Below are 25,450 nucleotides of genomic sequence, written 5' to 3'. Positions count from 1 at the left end.
CTGACTCTCAATTGAGTTTAATAATTCTTATATTTCTTAAGAAGTTATTAATTTCTACATGCTTCCATTATTTATATCTTCAATCTACATTATCCTGAAAAATTAGTTTTACATATCCTGGCGTTCCCTCGAGCGGTACCGCGCAGAAGGGACAGATCGCGATATAGCCGTTTGTGCCGTGTGGAATGGCTACCTTTTCCCAATATCTGCAAAACAGAGAAAGGCGAACAGCAAATGAGAAGATGGCGGAAAACTGAATACTTTAAGCATATCTATAATTTGTTCGAAAGTGTACAAGAATAGCGATTGGCGCGCGTTTACTAACTTGACAGTTTTCTCTGTAGCCATATGCCCACAGGGACTAAATGCGTAAGTGGGCGGTCCGCAGTCTACGTAAAAGGCAGGCTCTATTCCCATAGACAATTTGACTACCGCCCCTGCGACAAGGCACATGGGACACCTTCTCGTAACCTTATCCTTTTCCTGGCCCCAATCGTGATGCCCTTGTACATGACCGCATTTAAGGTAAACGTATGGCTGCTGCTGCGCCGAATCCGAAGCTGCTTTGCGTGGTATGACCAATGTGTTCAAGCCCACAGGACATTGCGGCCTGCCGGCGTTTATAGCGTCGACTAATTCCTCTAAATCCTGTTTTGTCTGCGAGAAGATTTGGCAATTAGCCAATGAAAAGTATTTTATACATCTTTGTAAAAACGTTGTAAATTACCGGAGACTTGGCTAAGCCTTCGGCGGACCGCCAGAGCAAAGTAGCACCGCAGAGGTCGATGAGAGTGCCATCTTGCAGAACATTGCTCTCATCCTCCACGACGTTGCCCTTCTGCTGAGCACTCCTACTTTCTCTGAGCGAGAAAACTCCGCCGTCCACACTGACCTCCCGCCAGAAACCGCATTGAGCCTCGCCACCGCAGAACTGGCCCCGCGGATGCATTATCAGAACTCCATTGGTCGTAAGCCCGTCAATCTCGCGATTCTCCTGCCATTTGGTTGCTTTTTCCTGCGCAAGATTGTTCATCAAGTTTCAATTTCCTTGCTAAACTAGACGTATCGCGCGATCAATCCAAAATCTCACCCCTAAAAAAATGTTCCTCGAACTGTCGAAGCCCGCGGCATAGATCCTGGCGATTCTGGGATCCGATCGGTCCGCCAGGATTCGACAAGCGAACCTGCTGATGGTGCTTTGGGCGACACGTCCTTCGATAGCAGGCGCGCCGTCGCCACCGCCCGCACACGTGTCCATCACTACGAAATCGATAGGCGACTCGGACGAACGGCCGATCTATGGACACACCATTTCAAATACATGAGTACATGTGACGAAAAGCACAATAAATACACCCAACAATATTTCGGACTCACCTGAAACATATCCGTTTTTTCATCTTCCGTATATTCGACAATAACAGCCTGCGTCCTGGAGAGTGTGTATGAAATCGAGTGCTGCTGTGTGTTGAGGATGGCTTGCGAACTATGCGGCGTTTTAACGATGTAGTGCTTGCTACGTTTAACACCATTTGGCACGGGTCTTTTGTATAATACAAATTTACTTCTTCTCCTCCCCCTATCGCCAGGTGGAAGGTAACCATTGTACCTGTTAAAGTCGTCAGGGAGATTCGTTAGTCGTTTAATCTTCTGCTTTCTTCCATCAGTTTCATTCGCGCGAGATCCTTACCCAAGTATAACTAGTTCACCGTATTTCACTAATTGTTTGGGCTTTTCATGATGATAGCTGTGAGATCGGTGTGGATTGCCATGTGAATGGCTGTGACTGTGTATGTTGCGTGGACTGTGAGGTGCACCGACTGTCTCACCTTCTTCCACGAGCAATGGGCTCTCGCTACTACCGCCGTCGGATCTAATGTACGATAAACACACTAAGTATAATAAACCGTTCGTACACAAGCGTAGGGTGATCCTCCACTACCATTTTTTTTTTTCAAGAATCTTGGTGCCGCTAAATAGTCTTCTAACTTGGAGTCGATCTCTTTCTTTTGCAATTAGCAAAACTTGATACAAAATATATCAACGACAAATATTTTTCGGATTAAACCTCTTAAAAATTGAAGTTAACTGGGAAATAGATTTGTCGTCTATTTGCAGTTTTGAGATTCATGATATCACTGAGATATTTTATTATTATTAGAATTTCTTTTATTTATAAGTTTTTTTTAAATTTCTGTTTTCCCTTTGATGTTTAATATTTATGGCTGAAAGAAAGAAACGACGGTAGTGGCAAATCACCCTACAGAATAACGTGACAAACTATTGAGATACATTTGTTAATTCTTTTTGTAAAACAAAAAATTTTACCAAGAACCAATTACACAGTGGCACTGTAAATTTGATGAAGCCCATGAAGCAGTGAGAGCTCTCGTTTAATTTTGGCAGGAAAGAAAGATAAATTGTCATAGAAACGCAGTCATAATAGCCCTAGTTAGGAGATCGTAAGAGTAAAATGGAGGATGAACAATATACAGTACGTGTTGCGTTAAAACTGTACAAATGATACTCATTCCCTGAGCGTTTCCCTAATCTTGCACAACTGTAGCTACCACCAAGGAAAAGGAGATTTCGTTGGAGATTAAAACGGGATTAATATGTTAATAACGATGGAAAGAGAAGGATGTCTGTAACTGGAAATACTTTCTGATCCCAAAAGCAAAAGGATATCAGATGTGTGTAAGACTGTACAGTTGAGTTTCAGCATTTCAAGTATCTCGTGCCCTGCAAGGTAACTTAATATTGTTAATATATTCGCGCTAAGAGACTAGCTGAATGATCCGATGAATTTGACACGCTCTTTCTCTTTTGTCGTTTAGAGAGGCAGCAGCAAGGCATTTCGGAGTTTGCGCTTGATACATCACCTTGTCACGCATCTGTACAGCCAATCTGTCCCGTTACTTTATTCCCTACGAGGTAATTGTTTGCAAAAGCGCTCATTTACGTTTTCGCACAAACGTGACGGCACGCTTCGTGTTTCTTAGAAACGGTGCGCTCTATAAGAAAGTCCAAGTCGCATCTGAGCAACACAAAGCCGCAGCGTGGTAGAGAAGACAGTTTTTTTTCGTGGCTTACATTACGTAATATGTAAACCGTAGGCTTACTTACCGCGAAGGGTATGGAATGCGTTTAGTTACTGGCATCCTCCTTTCAGTGGGATTTATAGACTACTACTTCCACATGGTACTTGAAAGGGTACTTGGTAAGGACGGGCAGTCTTAGGGATCTTCACACGCGGTTGCAGACAAATCTGAGCAATTGCATTTGCACGCGGCAAGCTGCGAATTGGTAATTATGATCTGCAATGAGAAACATTTCAATATAAAGATCGTAATCCATCTTCTATCTGTTCGCCGGCGCGTTATAAAATTTTCCATATCCGTGAAAGTGCGCGCGCGCCTTTGCCTCGTAACTGCTATTGTTAACAAAGTGGATCCCTGGCTCCTCGATTCTCTTGGCTCTTGCTAAGCGCGCGACATTACTACAACTTTTATTTGTCGGATACGGCGAGCGGGTCCAGAATCAAATTAAACTACTGCCCTTTTGCATTTCTCTCGTTTCACGTCTCCCTCCGAATACAATCGGATCTTTGACGACGGCACGAAACGTATCCCTACCGAATCATCCTCCCAAATTTTCTCTATGGGCGCCTACACACAAATGGGCTATTACGACTGCTGTTTACGGTAACATGGTAGTTGTAACACGTTTGCACGTGTTACGGAAATGCTACGCAATACATGGCTCTATTTAGAATCAACTTGTCTAATGATTTGTGAAATGAGGAATGCCAAGCTTTCTCACACATAACACATACAACCAGCATGCTGCCAAAAGTACACAGAGAAGCCCGCTTAAAGGTTTTCTTCGACAGATCGAAGGCACACTTAAGATAACGAGACAACAATTTCTTTGCGATAACGAAAAAAACGAGGTGTAAACCGCCGAGGGCATTGTAAAGGTAAAACGAGGTAAAACAATTAGTACACGGGGAGGGAGTTTCTTCCTAAAGTTTATCCTGAAAATCATGTGATCGTGGGACAAGTGGCATTTTCAACAATTTCACCAGAGTTCTTTGTACTTACAATTAGTATACATTTTGTCGGTACAAGCAAAGGTGTTCGAAATGCCATCTTGTCCCACGATTACATAATTTTCAGGGCAAATTTGAAGAGAAAGTTCCTTCCGCGTGGGCACTGGTCTACGTGATTTTGGCCAGCGGTTTGCCCCTCGCGAAAAAGTAAAAATTGTTGAACCGATCGACTTGATCGATTTACGAAAGTGCCGTTGGAAACCGTTGGTCTTTTTCGTCGCGCGACGAGCTCGACAGAGCTGGTCGGCGAGTCATGCCGCGAGGTAACTTTCGTTTTCAACAATAGCGGACAATTAGAGGCCGCGCGCGAGTCATTACGAGGAACGAGTGTCAGCAGATATTCAAGCTACGAACAAAATACGCTTATCGCGCGCAGGACAAACACACGTCTTTCGCAAGCACTTGGACAGTGCCGTGCCAAGCTGCATTGCCGATGACCTAAAAAGATTTGCATTTCGTTCGTCATACTCGCGCAATCACGAATAAAGCGGCCCTCGTCGACGTACGTGCAGAGCCGCGCTATTCGCCAGTTTTCGGCACACCGTTTCTCTTATCCGCGCAGATCGATGTGCGATTTTGAATTCTCGTTTCCGAAGGAAAACGCTCCTTTTCTAGCCGGAGGTACGCGGATTTGTCGGACTGCTTGAAAACGGAGCCGAGAACTACTCTCGCGCCGGAAGTGGAGAAAAGCAAGGTCGCGCGAGGAGGAAGAGAGTGTGCGACGAGCGTGACCGAGGTCGACTTTGAAAATACGAGACGAGTCGGTAGCAGGCTGGCGTTACTTGTCGACCTCCTCGCGCGGGGTCTTCCGTGACGATCGCGCGGAACAAAAGCCCAGGATGAACGGCGTGCGGTCTGTCGAGGGTGAGAAGAAAAGGAAAAGCGGTCCCACATGCACCGAGTGTGTCGACACTACTGCGCGGGCTCCCCCCGCCCCCCCGTCTCCGCGAGATAACGTGAAAGAATGTTCTCTCTTGCGTTATTTGGTAAATACGCGACACAGGCGTACGTGTACACACATGCATATTTGCACGGTACGCCAGCGACGCAGTATCGGCTGCAGACAGGGAAATCGGTGCACTGCGGCACGTCGATCGGCGTGACACGATTTGTCTCGTGCAATACTATCGACCGCGCGCGGGGAGGAGGTGCTCGCTCCCCTTTCTTCCTTCTCGCTCTCACTCTCTCTCTCGCTCTCATTCTTTCGGTTTCGGCAAGACTAGGGAGGACAAATGGCAGATGATTTACCGTATCACCATCGTGGCACGCTCCGCATTCGAACGCGACTCCGCTGCGATTATCCAAGTCGAGGGGAAGGGCGACGATCTGCACACTGATCGGGAGGACGCGGCGGCACTCTCTCGCCACCTTGCCACCCCCCTTTTTCTTTCCCCGAGAGGATCCTCCGAGTAATGACGATATGTACGTTGATGGAGAGAGCGCGCGCGCGCGCCGCTCCTCGTTCACTCTTCCGTCTTGGTCGGGTCGTCGCGATCCACCGTGTTTACTACGCGTGACGAGGACGATCCTCGGGTGGAGCGGCGACCCATGATCGCGGGTGTCATATCGATCACACCAGCGCCGAATTCCGCCTCGCGACACCTTCCCGCGTCCGTCTCTCGCCGAGTTCTTTCACTTCCCCCCCACAAGTTCGATCGCTGCGGCGACACGTTTGTTTTGCACGTCGCGCGACGAGGCGACGGGGTCGCGGGACGGTGGAGCTGCGCCTCCGCGACACCCACGCACGCACACGGAAAACAACACAGCGCGCACCCACGCGCAACTTGCGACGACGCGACGGCGAACAATGCGAAGCGGCTCGCGCAAACGAGACGAAGGCGACGAGGCTCCTCTGGGTCGCGAGACGGAGTCGCTCGTGGTCGCTCGGTCCCTCGCGGAGCTGTGACGAGCGAGAAAATCGCGATCACCGCGATCCGATCTCGTCCGATGCGTCCGTGTCCAATGCGAGAGCCGCCATGTTGCTCAACATCAGCTCGACCGAGGCGCGACGCGCGATTCGTCCCTTTTCTTCCGGTGCGTGCCTCCTCGAGCGGCAACGCGATTTCATCCACTTTCCACACAGTTTGCCCCAGGGTGGTTAAACTGCCACATTTTCCCTCCAATTTCCGAGTTTCGCTTGTCTCCATCGACAATTTTTTCAACAACTAGAAAATTTACGGCCGGTATTCGTAATCGCATCTTATATTCAACACTGTCCTGAATTTATTTAAAGATGCTGTATGGAATATTTTAATTGCTTACGAGAGCCAATCAAGATGCAGAGTTTTCAATCGGGTGACGCAAAGCTGAATCCTGATTGGCTGATTCTTCACGAGAGCCAATCAGGACTCAGCTTTGCGTCACCTGATTGAAAACTCTGCATTTTGATTGGCTCCCGCAAGCAATCCAATAGGAAAAATAGTATCGTGTGCCGCTGGCTTTATACTGGGTCTGTTCTTTATTGCTGCACTTCTGAGCTAGCACACTGGTGCAATGAGTTGGAATGAGAGGTAATCTATTTGTTTCATTTTAACTTACTGCACTAGTTAAGTAGTGCAGTAATAAAGAACAGGCCTACTATGATCTGACTATGAATCGACCTTAAAAGCATGTCATGCTAGAACCAAGAAAATAACCAATCGCAGTCGATTATTCTCCTCATATTCGATTGTGATAGGTCACTTTCTTAAATCTGACGTCTTAGGGTGCTTTCACATGAAGCGTAAGTTGCGTAGCGTAACCTGCGTATCGCCAATCACAGGACTAGTTCAACGGAATTATTGAAACGGTTCTATCAGCATGATCCTGTGATTGGTGATACGCAGGTTACGCTACGCAATTTACTCTCCATGTGAAAGCACCCTAATAGGCTTTAAAAATCTCGTTGTAAACGCCGCATAAGATACGCGTTAAGGCAAGATCTTCGAAAACGAAAATTCGTCCAATAGAAGAGTCCGTTTCCTAGGGACTTTAATCAGTAAACGCTTCCGGCCTGAAACTTTTGCTCCTGGAAAATGGCTTTCCTATTGGACGCTTCTTGACTGCCTCGTAGTGATCTCGCGTTCGTCACTTTTGCCGTCCCGATTCTCGGTTAGCGGTTCGGAGTAACAGGGGTTAGAATTTCAATGCCTGTGAAATTTCGCGATTACGTGAATTAAGAGGAGTGCGACAAGTGCGGAGGGATCGACGAGTACGACCTTCGGAAGCCGTCAGCTTTATTGTAAAATATGAGTCGTAGACGAGTACACGACGAAGATGATGGTTACGGTAAGCGAGGTTTCAAGTTACCGCCGCCCTCCTGACGCCGCCTGACTCGCCGACTATCTGAAAAAGCTGCGTCGTGTTCGCACAAACATCTCTTATTTTACGTATCTTTCTGTTTTACTCTTGTTCAAGCTCGTGCACTTGATGTCGGTACTTTAATTCACGCAAAAGCGCGTACGTTCACCTACGCACGCACGCACACAGCTTTTTCAGAAGTACAGAAAGAAAAAAGCCCGGTCTGCAATGCGTTGGTAGTCGTTAGTCAGAAGTCAGAACCATATGTCAATCCTTTTTCTTTCTGGGTCAACTAACGACTATCAACTCACTGTAGACCGGACCAAAAGTTTCAGTATTACATTTTTCATTTTTATATTTCTCTTTTCCGCATATTATTTAAATTTCATCATTTTTTTAAACGACACCTGACCAGAATTAAAGAACATAAAAATGACATAAAAAAAGACGAAAGCTGCCACTCCGTGGTCAGCAAACATCGTACGTCACACGAGTTCAACTGGTCGGAACCAAGAATTTTACATAGCGAGCGCCTTAGGAGAAAAAGAGAAATCGCTGAAATGTTTTTTATCAAGAAGGCCGATAACACACTAAATTTACAGACACCGAAAACTTGAATGTAATATACCACAGTGCTCACACTTATACATATATTTTATAACTTGACTCTGATTTAACGATGACTGACGTAGATGTATTACTTAACTTTTAACTAAGGCCCGGTCTACAATGAGTCGTTAGTCGTTAGTCAGAAGTCGCAACTATATGTTGATCCTTTTCCTTTCTTGGTGGAAGAAAAAGGACCGACATATAGTTCCGACTTCTGACTAACGACTAACAACTCATTGTAGACCGGGCCTAAATCCTTTTTACTTATTAACCTACATTATTTCATAACTGCGTTGTTTTTGTTGATTTGCAGTATCACTTGAAAAGTACCCAAAAGAATAGGGTCGAAACGTTGTGTAATAAACTGATTAAATAATTAGCCAGTTGGGTTGACTATAAGTTTCGCGTCTCAATTTTTAATTATTACTGGTGACAATAAGCAAACTCTCCTTTCGTTTCTAAAATAATATTTAAGTAATATTAAATAAATTTGGGTTTTGCTAATGTCTGGTACATGTAAGAGAATCAAATCATTGACATGCATAATGGTGATAGATTACATTGTAATATAAAAATCCTTGATAAATGATCCTTTATATTGATTACACTTGTAAAATCATACATACATTTGTTCTGATTTTAGATCGAGTGTATAAGAAACGCAGGAGGGTATCGGAGAATCAAGAGATTGAAGATCGTCTTGAATCTCTTATCCTCCGCGTCGGAGAGAAGTCTACGTCATCTCTGGAGAGCAACTTGGAAGGTTTGGCTTCTGTGCTGGAAGCCGACCTGGGTCTATTTCGTAGCAAGATCCTTCGGATCTTAACGGACTGCGCTATTAAGATGCCGGAGAAGTGCACCATTTATACCACCCTTGTCGGCTTACTGAACGCAAAAAATTTCAATTTTGGTGGAGAATTTGTGGATTATATGGTGAAAAATTTCAAGGATTCCTTGAAAGCGTACAAATGGGATGTGGCTAGGTATTCTCTTAGATTTCTCGCTGACTTGGTAAATTGCCATGTTTTATCGTGCGGATCGTTGATGCAGTTGTTTGATAATATGCTGGATGCTGCAAACGAGGATGGTGTGCCGCAAGTGAGACGCGATTGGTACGTGAGAAACTGACATCTATACGGCTGCATCTCTGTTGCGTGAATTCTGCAAAATGAACTTTAATATTTACACATAATAATTTGCAGGTATGTGTATGCCGTTCTATCGACGCTACCGTGGGTGGGTAGAGAATTATACGAGAAGAAAGAACAAGAGTTGGATCATCTGATGGTTACAATAGAGATATTTTTGAACAAACGAAGCAAGAAGCATCAGCCAGCGTTGAGAGTATGGTCGAGTGACACGCCTCATCCGCAGGAAGAGTATTTAGACTGCTTGTGGGCGCAAGTTCGCAAACTGAGACAGGATAATTGGGCCGAGAAACATATTCCACGACCATATCTTGCATTCGATTCGATACTGTGTGAAGCGTTGCAGCATAATTTACCACCTTTGATACCACCTCCGCACCACGAATCTTATTCCTATCCATTACCCACTGTCGTCTTTCGTATGTTCGATTACACAGATTGCCCTGCGGAGGGACCATTATTACCAGGAAGTCATGCCATTGAGAGATTCTTGATAGAAGAGCACTTACGACAAATTATTAATAATTCTTACTTTGAGAGAAAAGATTGGTAATTTATACTTTTAACTGTTACTCTTGCTATTCCTAAATAACACGTAATAACACCATTTATTTTTACTTTACAGTGCTGCACAACTACTGAACTTCCCATTCAAAGCCAAAATTCCTTTAGACTATTGTATCGTTGAAGTGATATTCGGTGAATTGTTTAGACTCCCCACGCCGAAACATTTAGAGATCTGTTATGGGTCAATTTTGATAGAGCTCTGCAAATTGCAGCCTTCAACCATGCCACAGGTTAGAAACGTTATAAATTATACGCTCGAAAATTCAATACTCTATTATTTGTATATTTTACGTAGGTATTAGCGCAAGCCACAGAGATTCTGTTTCGTCGTATAGACAGTATGGCAGCTACTGCTTTCGACCGTTTCGTCTGGTGGTTTGCATACCATTTAAGTAATTTCCAATTCCGTTGGTCATGGGAAGATTGGGATTCCTGCTTGCAACGTGATACAGAACATCCAAGACCAAAATTTATACGGGAAGTCTTACTCAAGGCTCTGAGGTCAGCATTGCGTATATGCTATACCTTTAGATTAATTTTATCACCAATTATTAAAACGCTAAAATTAAATCATGTACCAAACTTTTACACTTTTAGATTGTCGTATTATCAAAGGATTCGGGATATGATGCCAGACTCGTATGTGGACTTGATTCCAGCAGTTCCCGAACCTGTTTACAAATATTCATCTGAAGGTGCTAGTAAGTATATGTTTGAAATCTAACATTACAGCTTTGAAACTTAACGAGATGTATATGTGCTATAACTCTGTTCATATTTTGATATCAAATTAGTTTTTAGATATAAGAGTACGTAAGATTATCTATTTTTTAACCACGATTAAATATGAGTTAGAACATAATATTTTTCTGATTTGAGTCACTAATCAGATGGCAAAGCTATTTAAACAGAGATAATTCATATTAATATATCAGCAAATTATTTCAGGTTCGCTCCCTGGTACATCTGCAGCACACGAACTGGTGGTTTCTATAAGACGTAAATGCACGCCGGAAGAAGTATTAAATGTATTAAATACATTACCTGGCCCTAGAGAAAACGAAGAAACGAATAATTACAATCCGTTGAAGATCGATGTCTTTGTACAAACTTTACTGAATCTGGGTTCGAAAAGTTTCAGTCACAGTTTTGCGGCTATAGTAAAGTTTCATTATGTCTTCAAGGTAATTGAGTGTGTTACTGCTGTACAATTCGGATGCATGTATCCTTCATACGAATATTTCTCACTCACAGGTGCTCGCTGAAACGGAAGAAGCGCAGATATGTATATTAAGAAATATGTACGCACTGTGGAAGAATCATTACCAAATGATGGTAGTACTAACGGACAAGTTTTTAAAAACTGGTATTATTGAGTGCAGCGCTATCGCCAATTGGATATTTTCCAAAGAGATGGCATCGGAGTTTACAAAGTTCGTTTTACCGCCGTATCTGGATAAAATATTTATTCACTCAATCATTTTATCCTGAAATGTTAGCACAATTCGTGGTACATGTCGGAGAATACATAGCGATATAGGACACTTTTATTTCTAGATTATATATTTGGGAAATTCTGCATTTGACAATACGTAAAATGAATAAGCATGTAACGAAATTGAGCACGGAATTGACGGAGGCGAGGGAGAAACTGAGAAGAGCGGAAAGTAGATCGGGTTCTTCTTCGGATGAGGAAGATACTAATAAAGAGAGAAATAGGGAGAGACCCTCGGAGGATGTGGTAGAACGAATGGAGGAGAAGCTGGAAGCTGCGCAAGCAGATCAGAAAAATTTGTTCCTCATTATATTTCAGGTAGAAAATAAACGTATCGCTTGTATTAAAAGTAAATCCGCGAATGAATCTTTTTAATGATATAAAAAAATTTTATCCGTTATGTAAGTGTATATTTTACATCTTATCTTATTATATTATTTCATTTCTTTTTTAGCGTTTCATAATGATTCTGTCGGAACATTTAGTGCGCTGCGACACAGATGGAATTGACTATAACACACATTGGTATAAATGGACTGTAGGAAGATTGCAACAAGTTTTCTTATCTGTGAGCTATAAATTGATCATTCTTATGTGATGAATGTGTTTCGTACTTGTGGAAAGTATGTGTATAATTTTTGTCTGTCGTAATTGCAAGACGGTTCTATTTTACAGCATCAAGAGCAAGTACAAAAATATTCCTCGACGCTGGAAACATTACTTTTTACCCCAGACTTGGATCCTCATATTTTGGACGTGTTTCATCAATTTGTTTCTCTTCGAGCATAAAATAAGAATATGTATGCTATATAAATAATCTATATCAAAGTACATTTTATAAGTTAGTAACTTAAGCTACATCAAAGTATATTTAAATTAGTAAGCCAAATTATAATAAAATACATTTTTGGAGTTTTTATTTGTGCCTCAGCTCTCATCTAATCATATTATCCTGCCAAATCTTAAGAGTTTAAATCTCTCTGAACCCAAGAACTTAAAAATTCTAGCAATAAAACAGATAATGCACAGCTGTGTAGCATACATTTTTTCTTTCAACCGGTTTTTTTAAACTTAATACTCAAGGGTTTTTTGAGTCGCTGATTACGAGTCTGGTGGCAGAATTACAGAATTGAAATGCAGATTTTCAGACACTTGTGAATTTTGTAAATCTGACCTCACGTTTACAGAAATAATTTGTTTGCCACAGCTGCTACATTGAGTGAATCGTCGATAATTTTAGAATTTCGATTCAGAATTAGCAAACCGAAAACCTAGACATCTGAGTGAAAGAAGTGTTAGTTTTTAATTTCGGAAGGTCTAACGTTTACTTATATTTTACACCGTGCCTCAAAGAGTTAAATTGCATCGATATTTCGACACATGGAGAATCTCGGTCGTTGAACATCAATATGGCAAACTGTCTCCTTTCAAGTTAGCCTACCGAATCTTGCTAGAAATGTGGAGAACGTTGTGAGGGAAACGTCGGGTAAACGGGCTATTTGTGAAAATCACAGGGTGCATTCCGAGTTTCGCATGAAGCGCACAGACTGCATAGAAAGTCGTTCCGATTTAACTAATGCGCGCATTGATAGCGTTTTGGTAGCGCTGAAAATTCACTAAGGGCCAGTTTCACAAACTTCGGTTAGCTGCTAACCAAAGGTTAATTGATCCGCTGTCTCTTCTTAAATAATAAGATGAAAAACGATAGGGAGTCGACTGAACCCTAGTTAACAGTTAACCGATGTTTGTGAAACTGGCCCTAACAGTGTGCGAAGATGCAAGAGCCGCCGCATGTCACGAGCGTGGGTCAGGGCGAATTTTACACCGCTGCTGCGAAATATTGGGACCGCATCCCGCCCACGGTGAACGGGATGCTGGGGGGCTTTGGATTTATCTCGCAGATTGATATAAAAGGCTCTGTGATCTTCCTAAAATCCCTTTTCAAGGTACATATTGTTATACTCTAACCTATCAGTACATTTCGCAAAATGTGTTTCCACATTTGTACGTTTGATAAAAAGTAAATTATAATCCACTTTAATTACAACGTATGTTATTAACTAAGAAAAATGACTATAAAATATGCCAGTGTAAAATAGAAGGAAATGTATAGTTTGTCTTAATTTTGTACAAAGCGTCTTCTTCTGCCTTGAAATAATTTGGATAAAAATGTCGAGGAAACTAGTTGCAATAAATTATAGACTTAAATGTAAGAAAAAATTGTTCTGTTTTAGTTAGAAAATCCACCTTCCAAAGCGTTTGCCCTGGATTGCGGTGCTGGTATTGGCAGAATTACCAAGAATTTGTTACTCAAGTTTTTTAAACACATAGACCTCGTTGAGCAAAATCCAAAGTTTCTAGAGGTAGCAAAGATCTCCTTGGAAAAGTATTCGTCGAGGATCAGCCAATATTATCCGATTGGTAAGCATATTGATCTACAAGACTGAGATTTAGTGTGTCGAGTACAAATATGCTCATCTTTTAAGGATTGCAAAATTTCTCTCCTACGGCAAAAAAGTACGATATTATATGGTGCCAATGGGTACTGGGACACTTGAAGGACGACGACCTGATAGAATTTTTCAGGAACTGCTCGTGAGTTTTAGTTTTGCTTTGTCGCAGAGGAAGCACGACGCACCGTTTTTCACCTTGCAATTTGGGTTCGCAGATTAGGTTTGAAAGATAACGGTATACTGGTGGTGAAAGAAAACATCACAACCTCGAATAATATGGAAGTTGACAATAAAGATTCGTCCGTAACGAGGTCAATGGAAAACTTGCGAGCTATATTTCAAATGGCTGATCTTATTTGCATCAAGGAACAACAACAGACTAAATTCCCACCCGGTTTATATCCAGTTTTTATGTTTGCCCTTAGACCGAGAAATCAGTGCGCGATGTACGAATCAAATCTGATCGCTGTGACTTCTTAGTTAGATTTACAATAAATTATTTATTTTTCCATTAGCATTTTCTCAAATTATGTTAGTTCCCTGAAAGTGTAATCTTTTAACCAAAGGATTTCGACGAGAGTTCTTGCGCTATACATTTTATACACAGAAAGAAAATAAAGATTAACTCTATAAATTCATTTTATAAAAAAATTATTTTGCTCAATAATTACAATAAATACACATTATGCAGTCGACTGTTGCATTAGCCAGCGAGTAAAGTTCTATGTAAAAAAGTAGTTTACTTTGGCCGTATTTTTTCATACATAAAACGCTGATTTGCATCTTGAGGGGAAGCATTTATGAGTCGCCTCTTTACAGCATGAAAGTGCTCCAGAGCGAAATTATAGAACTCATTTTCCATTTTCCACACAACCGATTGCTGGATCTTGTCCACTGTTTCAGGTAATGGATTGAGTTTTTGAGTGGTTTGTCGCAAGTGTGATTTGTTATCTAAAATCAAAGAAGACAATGATATTTTCTGATATTGTTTTAATTGTGATAATGTAATAAGGGAAATATATTAGGAGGGATTATATATTCCCTCGAGGAGGGGATATTTATTTTCGCCAACACTTACTATGTAAAAAGAAGCTGTATGCTCCCTTGAAAAACCGTGGTAATACACTCTCCAACACTTGTACGAATTCGTTCAACTCCTCCGTCACTCCAACCAGGAAGTAATACCTTTGTAAATTCCGTTTGGCTTCCTCTAACGCCCAGTGGTTACCAATTTCCCTGCAAAAGACAATATGAGCTAATAAGAATTATTGCATTATTTGGATGTCTAGTTAAGAAATATAGTCCAAGTAAAAGATTTGCGTTGACAATGTTTTATTTCCAATTATAAAGAGAATTTACCAACAAGCTGGGTCGTGACCACACAAAAATGGAATCTGCAGCCACATGTTATTAGGATCACAGTCAGGTTGACCAATATTTATACACTCGTCAAATGTCTAGACGAGATAGGATAGGTTGATTAGACAAATTTATTCTTTATATGTACATGTACATCTTCGGATGAATGCACAAACCTTTGTATCTCCATGTTTCTTCCTTATAACATGAGGTCTAAAGTTGTCCCCGTATCTTAAGAAGTAATAGTATGATACAAATCTGTCTAAAGGTTTCCTCAGCAAATTTATATACAAAGGCATACGTTTAGTACCAAACCTGAAAAATAAAAATCTATCAACAACAACAAATATTAATTTTATTTTGTAAAAAAATGCAAACCTCGCTATACCTACTTTCCAAAATTTAAAAATGCCATATGTCCATGGTAAAACGCTGGTTTGATACTATTCCAGTTTGATATATTGTTTGCAAATTGAACCTGTATGTAACATCTCTGTGTTAGTGATAAAATTCATTATGAGATATATCTCTGAATTGTGACAGAGAAAGAAGGAAACACATAACGAATAAGGATAGAATGGCGTTTTCAGAGCTAAATAGCGTTGATAGTGAAGCTCTCCGAACGCACCATTACATTGTGGTAAAAATATATTTAAAAAATAAAGAAACAATGGCTCGTAGGATAAAAATCAAACGATAAAAAAGAGAGGGCTCAGAGCCTAGACAAGATGGTAGTGTCAGTTGCGATTTACACTCTCGATATGTACTTTCGTTCCAATAACTAACTTCATTTTTTATTTCACGGACAAGTGTAATTTCACTTTTGTATTATTCGCATGCCAATGCGAATTCTAACTTTATCTCACTGGAGATGGTCCAGTTTGCGATTGAAACGTATACACTTTTATCCAATAAGATTCTCTGACACTACCATCTTGTCTAGGCTCTGAGACATTTGAAAAAGTAATCATGTTTTTGAAACGAGATTCTAATATCAAAAACTCACAGACTATTAGTACATACACAGTATAAATCTTAATATGTGACGCACCTGGTTAGCGAAAGTAAGGGTGTGCATGTTGTTAGTCACGTTGATGTGTAGCACGTGATACTTGTTCTGCTTGCACAGATCGTAAACTAATCCCATGAAGCTGGTGGACGCTGTCTTCGGCACTCTGTTGTATATCACAACCACGTCCTCCAAGTCGTCCTCGCTACCTGCTCGCGCCTCGGCGTGCCCGTCGTCGTTCCTAGCGTCGAGTCGCGCCTGCACGACGGCATCATCTGGAAAGAGCATCGCGTTACTGCTGTTGGAATTGGTGCGGCGAGTCGGTGGGAGGCTGTGCTCGAGGTTATCACGCGGACACGTACGGAGCGATCTGTAGCTCTCCTCCAGGTCGTCCAGTCGCAGCCGCAGGTAGACTATCACGACGACGAGGAACAGGATCAGGACCCATTGCGCGAACGGCAGGTTCCTCAGTATCATCTTACGTCGCCGCTCAAACCATACCTGTCGCCCGCGTCGGCCGCCCGCGAGCGCGCCGTGTCTGGGGCCGAGCCGCGAGAGCTCGAAATGTACGCCAGATACTTAGGCGAGGTGTCCTTCTTACTGTCCTGAATATCGCTCCCTTCCTTATAAACCGCACGCCGGTCCTTATACGTTCGGTCGCCGAACTTCGGATGCACCGTGCTTCGGCAGAGCGTATGATCTTTTAGGTTAGAAAATCACACGAAAACATACACGCGATCAGTAATCACACCCTCGAGGCAAACCTGCTTACGGTTGGTATTCCTGCGATTCGTTTACTTGCCGTGCTTACGAAAGTCGCGGACGGTATCTCCAAAAAAAAAGTATATATATACATACATATATAATACAATAATATAATGAAAATAAAATTTGAAATGTGGTAAATTATATACAGGGTATGTCTTAATTCGAGCCCACGATTTATGCAGTGATATTTCTCATAAAAAAACTGAGTCAAAAAGTCCCGAAACATTTTTTCAAATCGTGCTTTATAAGTTATTATTAAATAAAGATTAGCATCGCTTTTTACTACACTGACTTGTTTTAGGAGCGGAGGAAAAAGGACCAAGTAATTTGCGTGCCAGAATAAGTTCGTTGCGTAAATTGAAATGACAACACTAGGAACGTTAATGTATACATTTTATAATGAACTTTGGGGTAAAAAAGGTTCGAGTTAGATCTCGCTGGTACACGATCGCGATTAACAAAGAATTTCTATAAATACACAGTCCTCGGTAGATCTGCCCTGCTTCCTTTTAGCACAATGTATCACAAATCTCGTTATCAATTTATTAAATAGCTTATATAATATCTATATGCTAATATGTAAGTATACATTAATTACACTGATCAATTGCGATTTATACATTCCTGTGCACTAGAGCGGTGTTACGACATCGTGCATCGCGTACCTCCACGTCCACGCCCTGGCCACTTCCTCAAACTTTTCGCGGTCGTTGATATACATATCCCCCAATTCTGGCTCCATACACACCTGTGCACAACGGTCGTCACATTAGTAATAATCCAAACACGTTGTATCTGGGGGTCAATTCTGTATCTTACACTGTAGTGCTAAGAGTGAATAGCTTTGTCTCTTTCTAAACGCCCCTTAAAAAAAAAGAGACAAAGCCGCTCACTTTTAGCATTTTTACTATATTGTAAGATACAGAATTGACCGTCTGGTCTTAATATAAATATACATAGCGTCAAATTTTAGATTAATACTTTCGCGGCAACAAGCAACCAAGTGGACTTGTATCTCCCAGTGGCTATGGAAGGACTAACCTTGATAATAATAAAAAATGTTTTGAAATGATATTCTTACTTGGCAGTACGGATCCGTAAGCAGACTTTGTACACTGATAAGGACCTTAGATATCGTGAGAGCTAATGACCAATTATGATGTATCGAGTCTATGCCGACGTCCCCGTGTCTCGACACGTTCGGGTGAAGTATCTTCGTTAGAAACCTTACTACGGGTGGACACATGGGATAACTGTAAGAAATACACATACATGTAGGTGAAATATTGATAACACAATGCACTGTGAGAATTCCTTTCTTATTCTCAGGAATATCAAAGTCCAGAGTTCTTTAAAAGGTAATTGATTTGAAAATGAAGTTTGAATTTGCCATTGAATTTGAAAAGATTTTTCTATTAACTGGAAAAAATATGTAGTAAGTTTCTCTTATTAATACAGTATAAGGTAAGTACCTGAATGGTACTTGTAGGTATAGATAAAACAATCCTCCCTCGTACGGACTTCCCACTGGTCCTGTGATGGTGGCTTGCCAATGGCAGCACATTTGATCAAGCGGCATCGCTTCGATGCCCTCAGGTGGATCGAGCCTTAGACTCTTGAGCTCGCTGCGTAGCCTGTTCCTCCGCCAAGAGTTCTCCTCCATTCTGGGAGGCCTCGATCGCAGGGAGGTCTGCGCCAAGCAGGTTCGGCACGGTGCCGAGGAGGCCAGGTAATCGTACACCTTGTACCAATTCCTGACGCAACCGATAGGCTTGTACAGGGGCCAGCGTAATTTCACATGCTGCTCCCACTGTGACTGCGTGACGTGCGTCGACAGTAGACCGCACCATCGTCGACAGACATTCGCCGCCGACCACAGGCTGATGTCGTCGAGATGCGAGAAGATGGCGAGCAGCACCTCGGGCGGCAATCTCTCCACCAAACCCGGCTCGTTGATGGGCTCGTGTTCGATGTGTTTGTGATTCGAAAGGATCTCCAGCCGCTCCGACAGATTGTACGGCCGTGACGGTTCACCCGCGTCCTCGCACACCCTGTAATTCCAATGATACTGCGCGGCGTTGTTCCCAGGTTCGTTGCTCTGACCGTCGTGACCGAGCGCAAACATCTCCGGCATACTCCGTACATTCTCCTCCACTCTATCCTGTGCGTTTCGATTATTCCTGTTGCCGCAGTTCTGGTGACAGTCGCCCATCGTCGTTCGGCAAAGCATATTCTGCAGATCGAGATCCGCGTCGCGCGGCGCCGGCGCGTTACGCGCAAATGCTGGCACGCACGTGTCGACGGGATTGCCGCTCGAATTGCTCTGGAGCACGTGGTAGTTGCACTGAGGCGTTGCATTTTGATACAGCGCGTAACACCTGCGCGAGACGTTCGCGTTCGCGTTAACGTTTACGTTATGATTGAATGGGTTCTGTTGTGCGCTTGGGATATTAGGGTTGACGCTCTGCGGAGAATTTTGCTGCTGTTGACTAGTTCTCCTCTCGTGATTGTAGTACAGATCAGTTGGCTCGTCGTTTCCCGAATCTTCGTCATCTGTCTTCTGTTTTCGGAGAGCACACACACACGCGATTAGCATCAACATTATTAACAACATGGAATATCAATTGGTACTTTTGAGGAAAAAGAATTTATCGTACCTCACTGAAGATTGGCACCTGGAGCAGATCAACGTCATTTGGGAATAGAAATGCGTGACATGTCGCGCAGACTGGCTCCTCGAAACACGGCCCATAATATCCATTACAAATATAACATGCGGTTGTCTGCAAATCAAAGTCTTACAGGTCACATACTTGCGTATACAATTTGTTGAGAGATTGACGTATAACGATAGAAAAGCTACGAGATAAGGATTTGGACTTGGTCAATCTGTTATTGATGAAAACCTAAAAATGTTCTAATAACCAAGTCATAAGAGAATAATTGCCTCAAGAGTTAACCAAGTCGTACGATTAAGTCAATAAACTCGTCGCGTAGGGAAATAGTTTACGGATGAGTGCGGATGTGAATGCGTGCCATACAATTGCTTTTACGCAAAATCGCACGCGACGCGCTGCGAAATCGCGCATACCGATGCGAAACGTTGGCGAAATACGGTAAAATACGGCGAAATACGGCAAGATACGGATCGAAGGGTAAAGGGAGGGAGAGACGGAGGGGAAGTCGACTTACCGAGAATTGAAATTCGGGACAGGGGACGTATTCGATCGACTCGACGAAATCGTCCTCCAGGTTCAGACTGAGACTCAAGTCACCATTCTCGCTTATTTTCTCGCCGTTACCGTTCTGCGTGCAGTCAACAATCTTGTCGCCCGCCATTTTGTAACAATCGTTTGCGATTGTGCCGTGCGGAATTGACGCAGTGCTGCCAAGCCGACGGCAGCAGCATCTAGATATTCGTGTGCGATGGATGATGGGAGGGGGCCATTTTGATTACTAGCCAAGTTTAATTGGACTGATGGAAAACTGCGTTTTAATTATAGGTCTGTTCTTTGTAGGCTTAAAATAATAAAATTGAAAATGCAATTATACCACGTTCTTTTCCCATCCCATTCTCCATATATTGTGACAGTTATCCAAAGTCTAGCTCTTCTCAAAACTTGTCATTTTAAACATTTTTGAAATCATGACTTCTGGAAATCTCTTAGAAAATTTGTGCTACCTTCTTGCCGGTTACATTCCCCTTTTTCGCTTTTTCGGGAAATAATTCTCCGAAGTATCAATTACATTCTTGGAATTTTAGACAGTGCGACCTTTTTGCTGATCATGTTCTCCTGATACTTTAGTGTTTTCGAGATATTACATCAACATTAAACCAATATTCTTAAATATTGGCCAATGCACTTCCAATATAAATCTAATATTATACAATTATTGTCGTGCAATATTTACATTTATTCCATAGCTTTACGTTGGACAATATCAGCCAATGCATTTCTAATATAACTAATATTGGAGCAATGTTAAGCCAATGCTTAGCCAATGCACTGTGCTACATAGGACCTGTATAAAGGATTAAAAATGGGGAAAACTAGACCAAGAGTTCAATTTCCGAAACGTAATGTTACTCTGTTTTTATTCTCAATTCTTTTTGTAGAAGCTCCCGAGATGAAAGAGAATACGAAAGTCCTCTTTTAATTTTTACATATTACAAAAATAGGATGGATTAGATCTGCTACTGCTATATCATGTACGTAATATCACGAAATACGAATGAAATATAAGCGGAAACGCTAATACGTACTAAATATATATGTAACATATGAATAGCGTTGATAATTGCAACGCTCGTCAGTTCTTTGAAGCGGACAAATATTTTGGGATATTACAATTTTAGTCAACAAACGTTAAATTTGAAGACGAGCGAATGAAAAATATGTTTCTATCATTTTTACATACTTTGCAATATAATGAGGTAGTGGAAGAGTATATTGTATTTCACTGCTTAATTTTCATAAATTTCATTTCCTTTCCTTTATCCAGAATTGTATAAATGGCGACAGATTTCAGCTGTCATACTGGTTGCTTATCCGCGTTAGTTAGGGTTTGGTCACTAGGTCGAACTTCCATATTTTGTTTGGTCCGATTTCTGACACGTAAAGGGCTTTACCGTACGGACACACGGCGATGGCGTGGGGCGTTTTGAAATACTGAGGAAAAAGTACAATATATATGTTACTTTTTGTCAAAATGGTAGTAAAGTATTAAAACAAATTTTTAGTATTAGCACTGCGCGAAATTCGACACTCTGATTCTCAAAAGTGAAAAATCAACTATATCAATTATTACATCGAATTACTTACTGAGGATTCCGGACCCCAAAATCCGGTTACATTCTGTTTTATGGGGTCGATGGTGAAACCTTCAATCGGTATGTTTCTAGCCGTCATACCGTTAACAGCGTAAATAAAACCATCTAAAATTATCGACAGGACATAATAAGGACATTTATCTTTCTTTATCTCTTTTGGTCTATTTTATATGTAATAAACTTTTTAAATGTATTTATTAAAAATTATATTAGAAAATTATACACGAAAAATTGTAATTACTTACGGTACGACGCAATTCCGAATATTCGGCCAAATTGCCGATGACGGATTGAATAGAGAGGTTCCACATTTTCACTCAATCCGGTAAACGTCAAGCACACAATTCTCCAATTTTCGCGATCAGCGACACATATTTGTCTATTTGGCAAAATGGTCAAGGCATGCGGGATTCTGAAGCTAATCCACCCTAAAACCGCGAGTACATATATATTATTTAAACGCATAAAATAAAAATCTATGTCCCCTATTATGAGATAGACTTGTAATGTGAGATAGCAAGAACGTTTTCAACGTTCAAATTTAATCACAAATTCGTTTTTCGCGACAATTACACAATCTAACAATGAGTTTTCCATTAAACAGATTACACTTCAAAAGCAATAAATTCAGGGTGGAACCAATAAGTGCTTAATTCAATAGAAACTACTCTATCTCATATTAAGGACTTGTTTCATAATAGGGGACTCCTCTATATTCTTACAAGAGAAATGTGTTTTATATTATACTTTTCAGGATTGGTACAAATAAATATTTAAACATTATGGACATTATTAACATTACTATTAGCAATATTGAACGTACTTTCGTCGGTAATAAATAAGGGTTTGCCTCTGTTATCAAATATTAGTAGCCTGTTATTGCAATATCCGTCAGCTACAACGACCTCACCACTCGGTAAAACCGCGACCGAGGTTGGTTGGCAGAAATGTCCTATGTCGCTTCCAGGCTCGAATCTTTGACCGAGAACCAGTTGAAGAACGCCGGAAGCCGAATACTAGAATTTATATGGATAACATCTGCCTATGATATTTTTAACAACTAATAAAGGATTGATTAAAACATGCTTTAAGAAATTATTGCTAAATAAGTTCTTATTGATTTCTCAGTTGTTTTACTTGTCAATATAATTTTAATACATGTGCGTAATAATTTATACAGTTATTAACAATAAAAATATATTTGTCATCTGAGTCCTCTTATAATTATAACGCAACGTTTTATTCATTTGACGGCAAGATTTAGGATTCTATTTTCTTAGTTTGTTTACAATAAAGATCATTTGCGTCTTAAAGTGTGGATTTTCCTCTACATACCTTGAATACTTGATGGAGAGCAATATCAGTCAGCCATATGTTTCCAAAGGGATCGACATGAATTCCATGCGGTAAATAAAATGTTTGATTTCCCCAACCATGAATAATTTCGCCGGTTTTCGAATCCAACGTTAATACTGTGTTATCACGAATGGGACCTTTATATTTCTCTTGATACTCTCCATCCTCGTTAAAAGTGCTAAAAATTAATACGTTATAAGTTAAAAGAATTGAACATTTAATTAATCAGGGACACAACTTATAGTTTGCCAGGAATAAATAAGACGTGAAAATTAATTGAAATAAAGTTCTCTTCGAAATTAACTATAATTATTCATCACCTTTTTTAATTATAAAAGATATACATGTAAAATAGTATTATATAGACAATCCATGCTTAAATAGTGTAGCAATTGTTACTTTTTTAGAAAGCATGACATCTAATTGTTACGCCTTTGATTGTCATTCGTTAGTTTATTGATGACTTACTCATAATTCCACGATCGATCTCCGCGATGAAAAATCACGAGATTGCCTGTCGAGTCCACCGCGACTCCGGAAACCTCGCCAAGATTTTCGGGATTTCGCCAGAAACGATTTTCAACGGGATGCAACGGTGCGTCGTAGAACTGATCCTGTGTAATAACGACAACAAGAATAATTATAAATTTATGAATATGTTAAACACACGTAGTAAAAGGTTCTAAGTTTCCACACGCTTGAATGTTATTCCATTATTGCAACGTGACAATGTATACATGTAGAGGAAAGTCCCCTATTATTAGACAAACTCCTAATACGAGGTAGCAGGGTTTCTGCTAAATTAATAGGCATCATCTGTTGGTTCTACCATGAATTTATTGCTTGGAGTGAAATGTGTTTAGTGGAAAATTCATTGTCGGATCGTGTAAACGTTGAGAAAAAAAGATTATGATTGAATTTGGATGTTGAAAGCCTACCATCTCATATCAGAAGTTTATCTCATAATAAGAGACTTTGCTCTATACATACGTGAGAGTGTCGGTAAGGAACTTCGAACCCGTTGAAGTTACTTCCATCGTCGAAGCCTCTATCATTGATATTAGCTATAACACCTTTAAGTATCACTATTGCGAGCACCGAGAGAACTCGAGAAAATCGTTTTCCTTCATCCGCCATTGTGCCTCTGCTCTCCCATAAATCTCACAGTCTAAACCGAGGAGTTGAATGAATCGATAGCACGCGCAAGCGCTCGTCGAAGTTAAATTGTCACAACTTGGGAATATATAGCCGTAGAGAGATTAGCGCAACAAGTACGTAGAAAGTGATGAAAGATTCATCAATCGTCTATAATATGAATAAGAGAATTCAAGATTTAGATACTTGGACTACAACTAGCTCGATGACAAATTTTATTTTACCAGTAAAGATAAAGAGGGAGAGATATAAACTTAAAAAAATGATTTCACTATAATTGGATCATAGATCGAAATAAGACAATCCGTCACCCAGTAATATCACTATTATAGTACAAAAGGGATTATAACAAAACCAGTTGACAACTAATAATGTGACATATGATAGGATTGAGAATGTATATTGAGGATATTTAAGATAAAGTGGAGAATAATTAAGATCCTTCGGTAAACAAAATAAAATTATTATCACCTCTCCTAATTATTATATATCCCCTATTATTGTACGGTATAATAAACTAATTTTATCAACTAATGTCACAAATACTAATATAAGAAATATAACTAGTATAGCTTTTAACGTAATTCGTATTATAACTAACAATAATGTTTAATTGTTTGTCCATTGCGTTGTTTATCCGACGGTAGCGATTACCCCACTTTAACTTGAACGGAAATATTTTGTACGAGGTTGTATGTACGAGGAAACAAACGGTCGCAATTACATCGACAAACAGAAAATAACAAGTCGAATGCTGACGATTGGTGAGAAACAGCTGTTGTGCCAAGTGTCGTTCGAGATCAACTGCGTCTACTCCAGGATCTCGAGGAAAGACTCGCCGGTACAATCAGACAGGTGGGCGCCGATCGATATTTGCGCGCAGGTGTCCTGGTTACCGTCCCAGGAAAGTGGGTAGAAACGCCGCGCGCCTGGTGATCGTATCCTGGAAACCATTGACGTCAGAGTTTTTATCTGTTCGCAGAGCAATCAATAACTCTCTGTAATCTGTAGCATTGTTTGGTCCAGGCACGCACGTGGCACTGTATGCGGTAGATTTAAATTAAATGGAAGAGCATGCAGCTGTTAATTATAACATTATATCGATTACCTGATACAGGCTGACAAAGGATTGTACTCGAGCTGTAGCTTATATCCGAGCTTCAGCCTCATCACATATTTATAAACAGAATTATGAACCAAGGAAAATATTAAATGGTATATACAAAATTTTGCATTATGAGAACTGAAGACAAAATTAGCGCTTTAACGTTAAACATGTCAAAGTTGGGTAAATTATGTCAAATGAATCT

The 25,450-nt window shown here is 40.9% G+C and overlaps 6 protein-coding genes across 10 annotated transcripts; 2 read left to right on the top strand and 4 right to left on the bottom strand.

Annotated features, from left to right (window-relative positions):
• Window positions 1–11: 11 nt before the first annotated feature.
• Window positions 12–6,111, bottom strand: LOC105562640 (protein pellino). Of its 2 annotated transcripts, XM_012013639.1 has the most exons (8): window positions 5,360–6,111; window positions 3,127–3,317; window positions 1,691–1,873; window positions 1,378–1,609; window positions 1,091–1,297; window positions 728–1,015; window positions 326–657; window positions 12–206 (listed from the first exon to the last, which is right to left on the bottom strand). In XM_012013639.1, the coding sequence occupies exons 2-8, from the start codon at window positions 3,159–3,161 to the stop codon at window positions 80–82; spliced, it is 1,404 nt and encodes a 467-aa protein (XP_011869029.1). In that variant the 5' UTR covers window positions 3,162–3,317; window positions 5,360–6,111; the 3' UTR covers window positions 12–79. The 2 variants fall into 2 exon arrangements, with proteins under 2 accessions (XP_011869029.1, XP_011869030.1); XM_012013640.1 differs by lacking the exon at window positions 3,127–3,317.
• Window positions 6,112–7,134: 1,023 nt separating this feature from the next.
• Window positions 7,135–12,128, top strand: LOC105562639 (nuclear cap-binding protein subunit 1). Its single transcript, XM_012013638.1, has 11 exons — window positions 7,135–7,378; window positions 8,643–9,111; window positions 9,202–9,696; window positions 9,773–9,944; window positions 10,010–10,215; window positions 10,312–10,415; window positions 10,663–10,898; window positions 10,969–11,147; window positions 11,272–11,527; window positions 11,664–11,777; window positions 11,885–12,128. Exons 1-11 carry the CDS (start codon window positions 7,339–7,341, stop codon window positions 11,996–11,998), a joined length of 2,385 nt encoding a protein of 794 aa, XP_011869028.1. The 5' UTR covers window positions 7,135–7,338; the 3' UTR covers window positions 11,999–12,128.
• Window positions 12,129–12,590: 462 nt separating this feature from the next.
• Window positions 12,591–14,177, top strand: LOC105562637 (N-terminal Xaa-Pro-Lys N-methyltransferase 1). 2 transcript variants are annotated; one of them, XM_012013637.1, is made up of 5 exons: window positions 12,591–12,868; window positions 12,976–13,155; window positions 13,444–13,630; window positions 13,696–13,804; window positions 13,878–14,177. In XM_012013637.1, the coding sequence occupies exons 2-5, from the start codon at window positions 12,985–12,987 to the stop codon at window positions 14,140–14,142; spliced, it is 732 nt and encodes a 243-aa protein (XP_011869027.1). In that variant the 5' UTR covers window positions 12,591–12,868; window positions 12,976–12,984; the 3' UTR covers window positions 14,143–14,177. The 2 variants fall into 2 exon arrangements, with proteins under 2 accessions (XP_011869027.1, XP_011869026.1); XM_012013636.1 differs by lacking the exon at window positions 12,591–12,868 and having other exon boundaries at window positions 12,908–13,155.
• A 119-nt stretch (window positions 14,178–14,296) lies between these two features.
• LOC105562636 (heparin sulfate O-sulfotransferase) lies at window positions 14,297–16,800 on the bottom strand. Its single transcript, XM_012013635.1, has 7 exons — window positions 16,393–16,800; window positions 16,073–16,305; window positions 15,414–15,499; window positions 15,198–15,336; window positions 15,022–15,119; window positions 14,741–14,898; window positions 14,297–14,613 (listed from the first exon to the last, which is right to left on the bottom strand). The coding sequence occupies exons 1-7, from the start codon at window positions 16,505–16,507 to the stop codon at window positions 14,402–14,404; spliced, it is 1,041 nt and encodes a 346-aa protein (XP_011869025.1). The 5' UTR covers window positions 16,508–16,800; the 3' UTR covers window positions 14,297–14,401.
• A 376-nt stretch (window positions 16,801–17,176) lies between these two features.
• LOC105562635 lies at window positions 17,177–20,183 on the bottom strand. Its single transcript, XM_012013634.1, has 5 exons — window positions 19,991–20,183; window positions 19,456–19,581; window positions 18,271–19,358; window positions 17,880–18,051; window positions 17,177–17,546 (listed from the first exon to the last, which is right to left on the bottom strand). The coding sequence occupies exons 1-5, from the start codon at window positions 20,135–20,137 to the stop codon at window positions 17,430–17,432; spliced, it is 1,650 nt and encodes a 549-aa protein (XP_011869024.1). The 5' UTR covers window positions 20,138–20,183; the 3' UTR covers window positions 17,177–17,429.
• A 682-nt stretch (window positions 20,184–20,865) lies between these two features.
• Window positions 20,866–24,961, bottom strand: LOC105562634 (peptidyl-alpha-hydroxyglycine alpha-amidating lyase 2). Of its 3 annotated transcripts, none has more exons than XM_012013631.1 (8): window positions 24,865–24,961; window positions 23,976–24,290; window positions 23,454–23,599; window positions 22,965–23,163; window positions 22,453–22,645; window positions 21,875–22,057; window positions 21,622–21,734; window positions 20,866–21,468 (listed from the first exon to the last, which is right to left on the bottom strand). In XM_012013631.1, the coding sequence occupies exons 2-8, from the start codon at window positions 24,120–24,122 to the stop codon at window positions 21,358–21,360; spliced, it is 1,092 nt and encodes a 363-aa protein (XP_011869021.1). In that variant the 5' UTR covers window positions 24,123–24,290; window positions 24,865–24,961; the 3' UTR covers window positions 20,866–21,357. The 3 variants fall into 3 exon arrangements, with proteins under 3 accessions (XP_011869021.1, XP_011869022.1, XP_011869023.1); XM_012013632.1 differs by having other exon boundaries at window positions 23,976–24,153; window positions 24,865–24,960; XM_012013633.1 differs by lacking the exon at window positions 24,865–24,961 and adding an exon at window positions 24,742–24,834.
• Window positions 24,962–25,450: the final 489 nt, after the last annotated feature.

This window comes from Vollenhovia emeryi, unplaced genomic scaffold (genome assembly GCF_000949405.1).
Source record: "Vollenhovia emeryi isolate VEMERY1.0 unplaced genomic scaffold, V.emery_V1.0 DF939185.1, whole genome shotgun sequence".
Taxonomy (NCBI): domain Eukaryota; kingdom Metazoa; phylum Arthropoda; class Insecta; order Hymenoptera; family Formicidae; genus Vollenhovia; species Vollenhovia emeryi.
The sequence above is the reverse complement of the archived record's forward strand: the minus strand, read 5'-3'. Positions and strand labels throughout refer to the sequence as shown.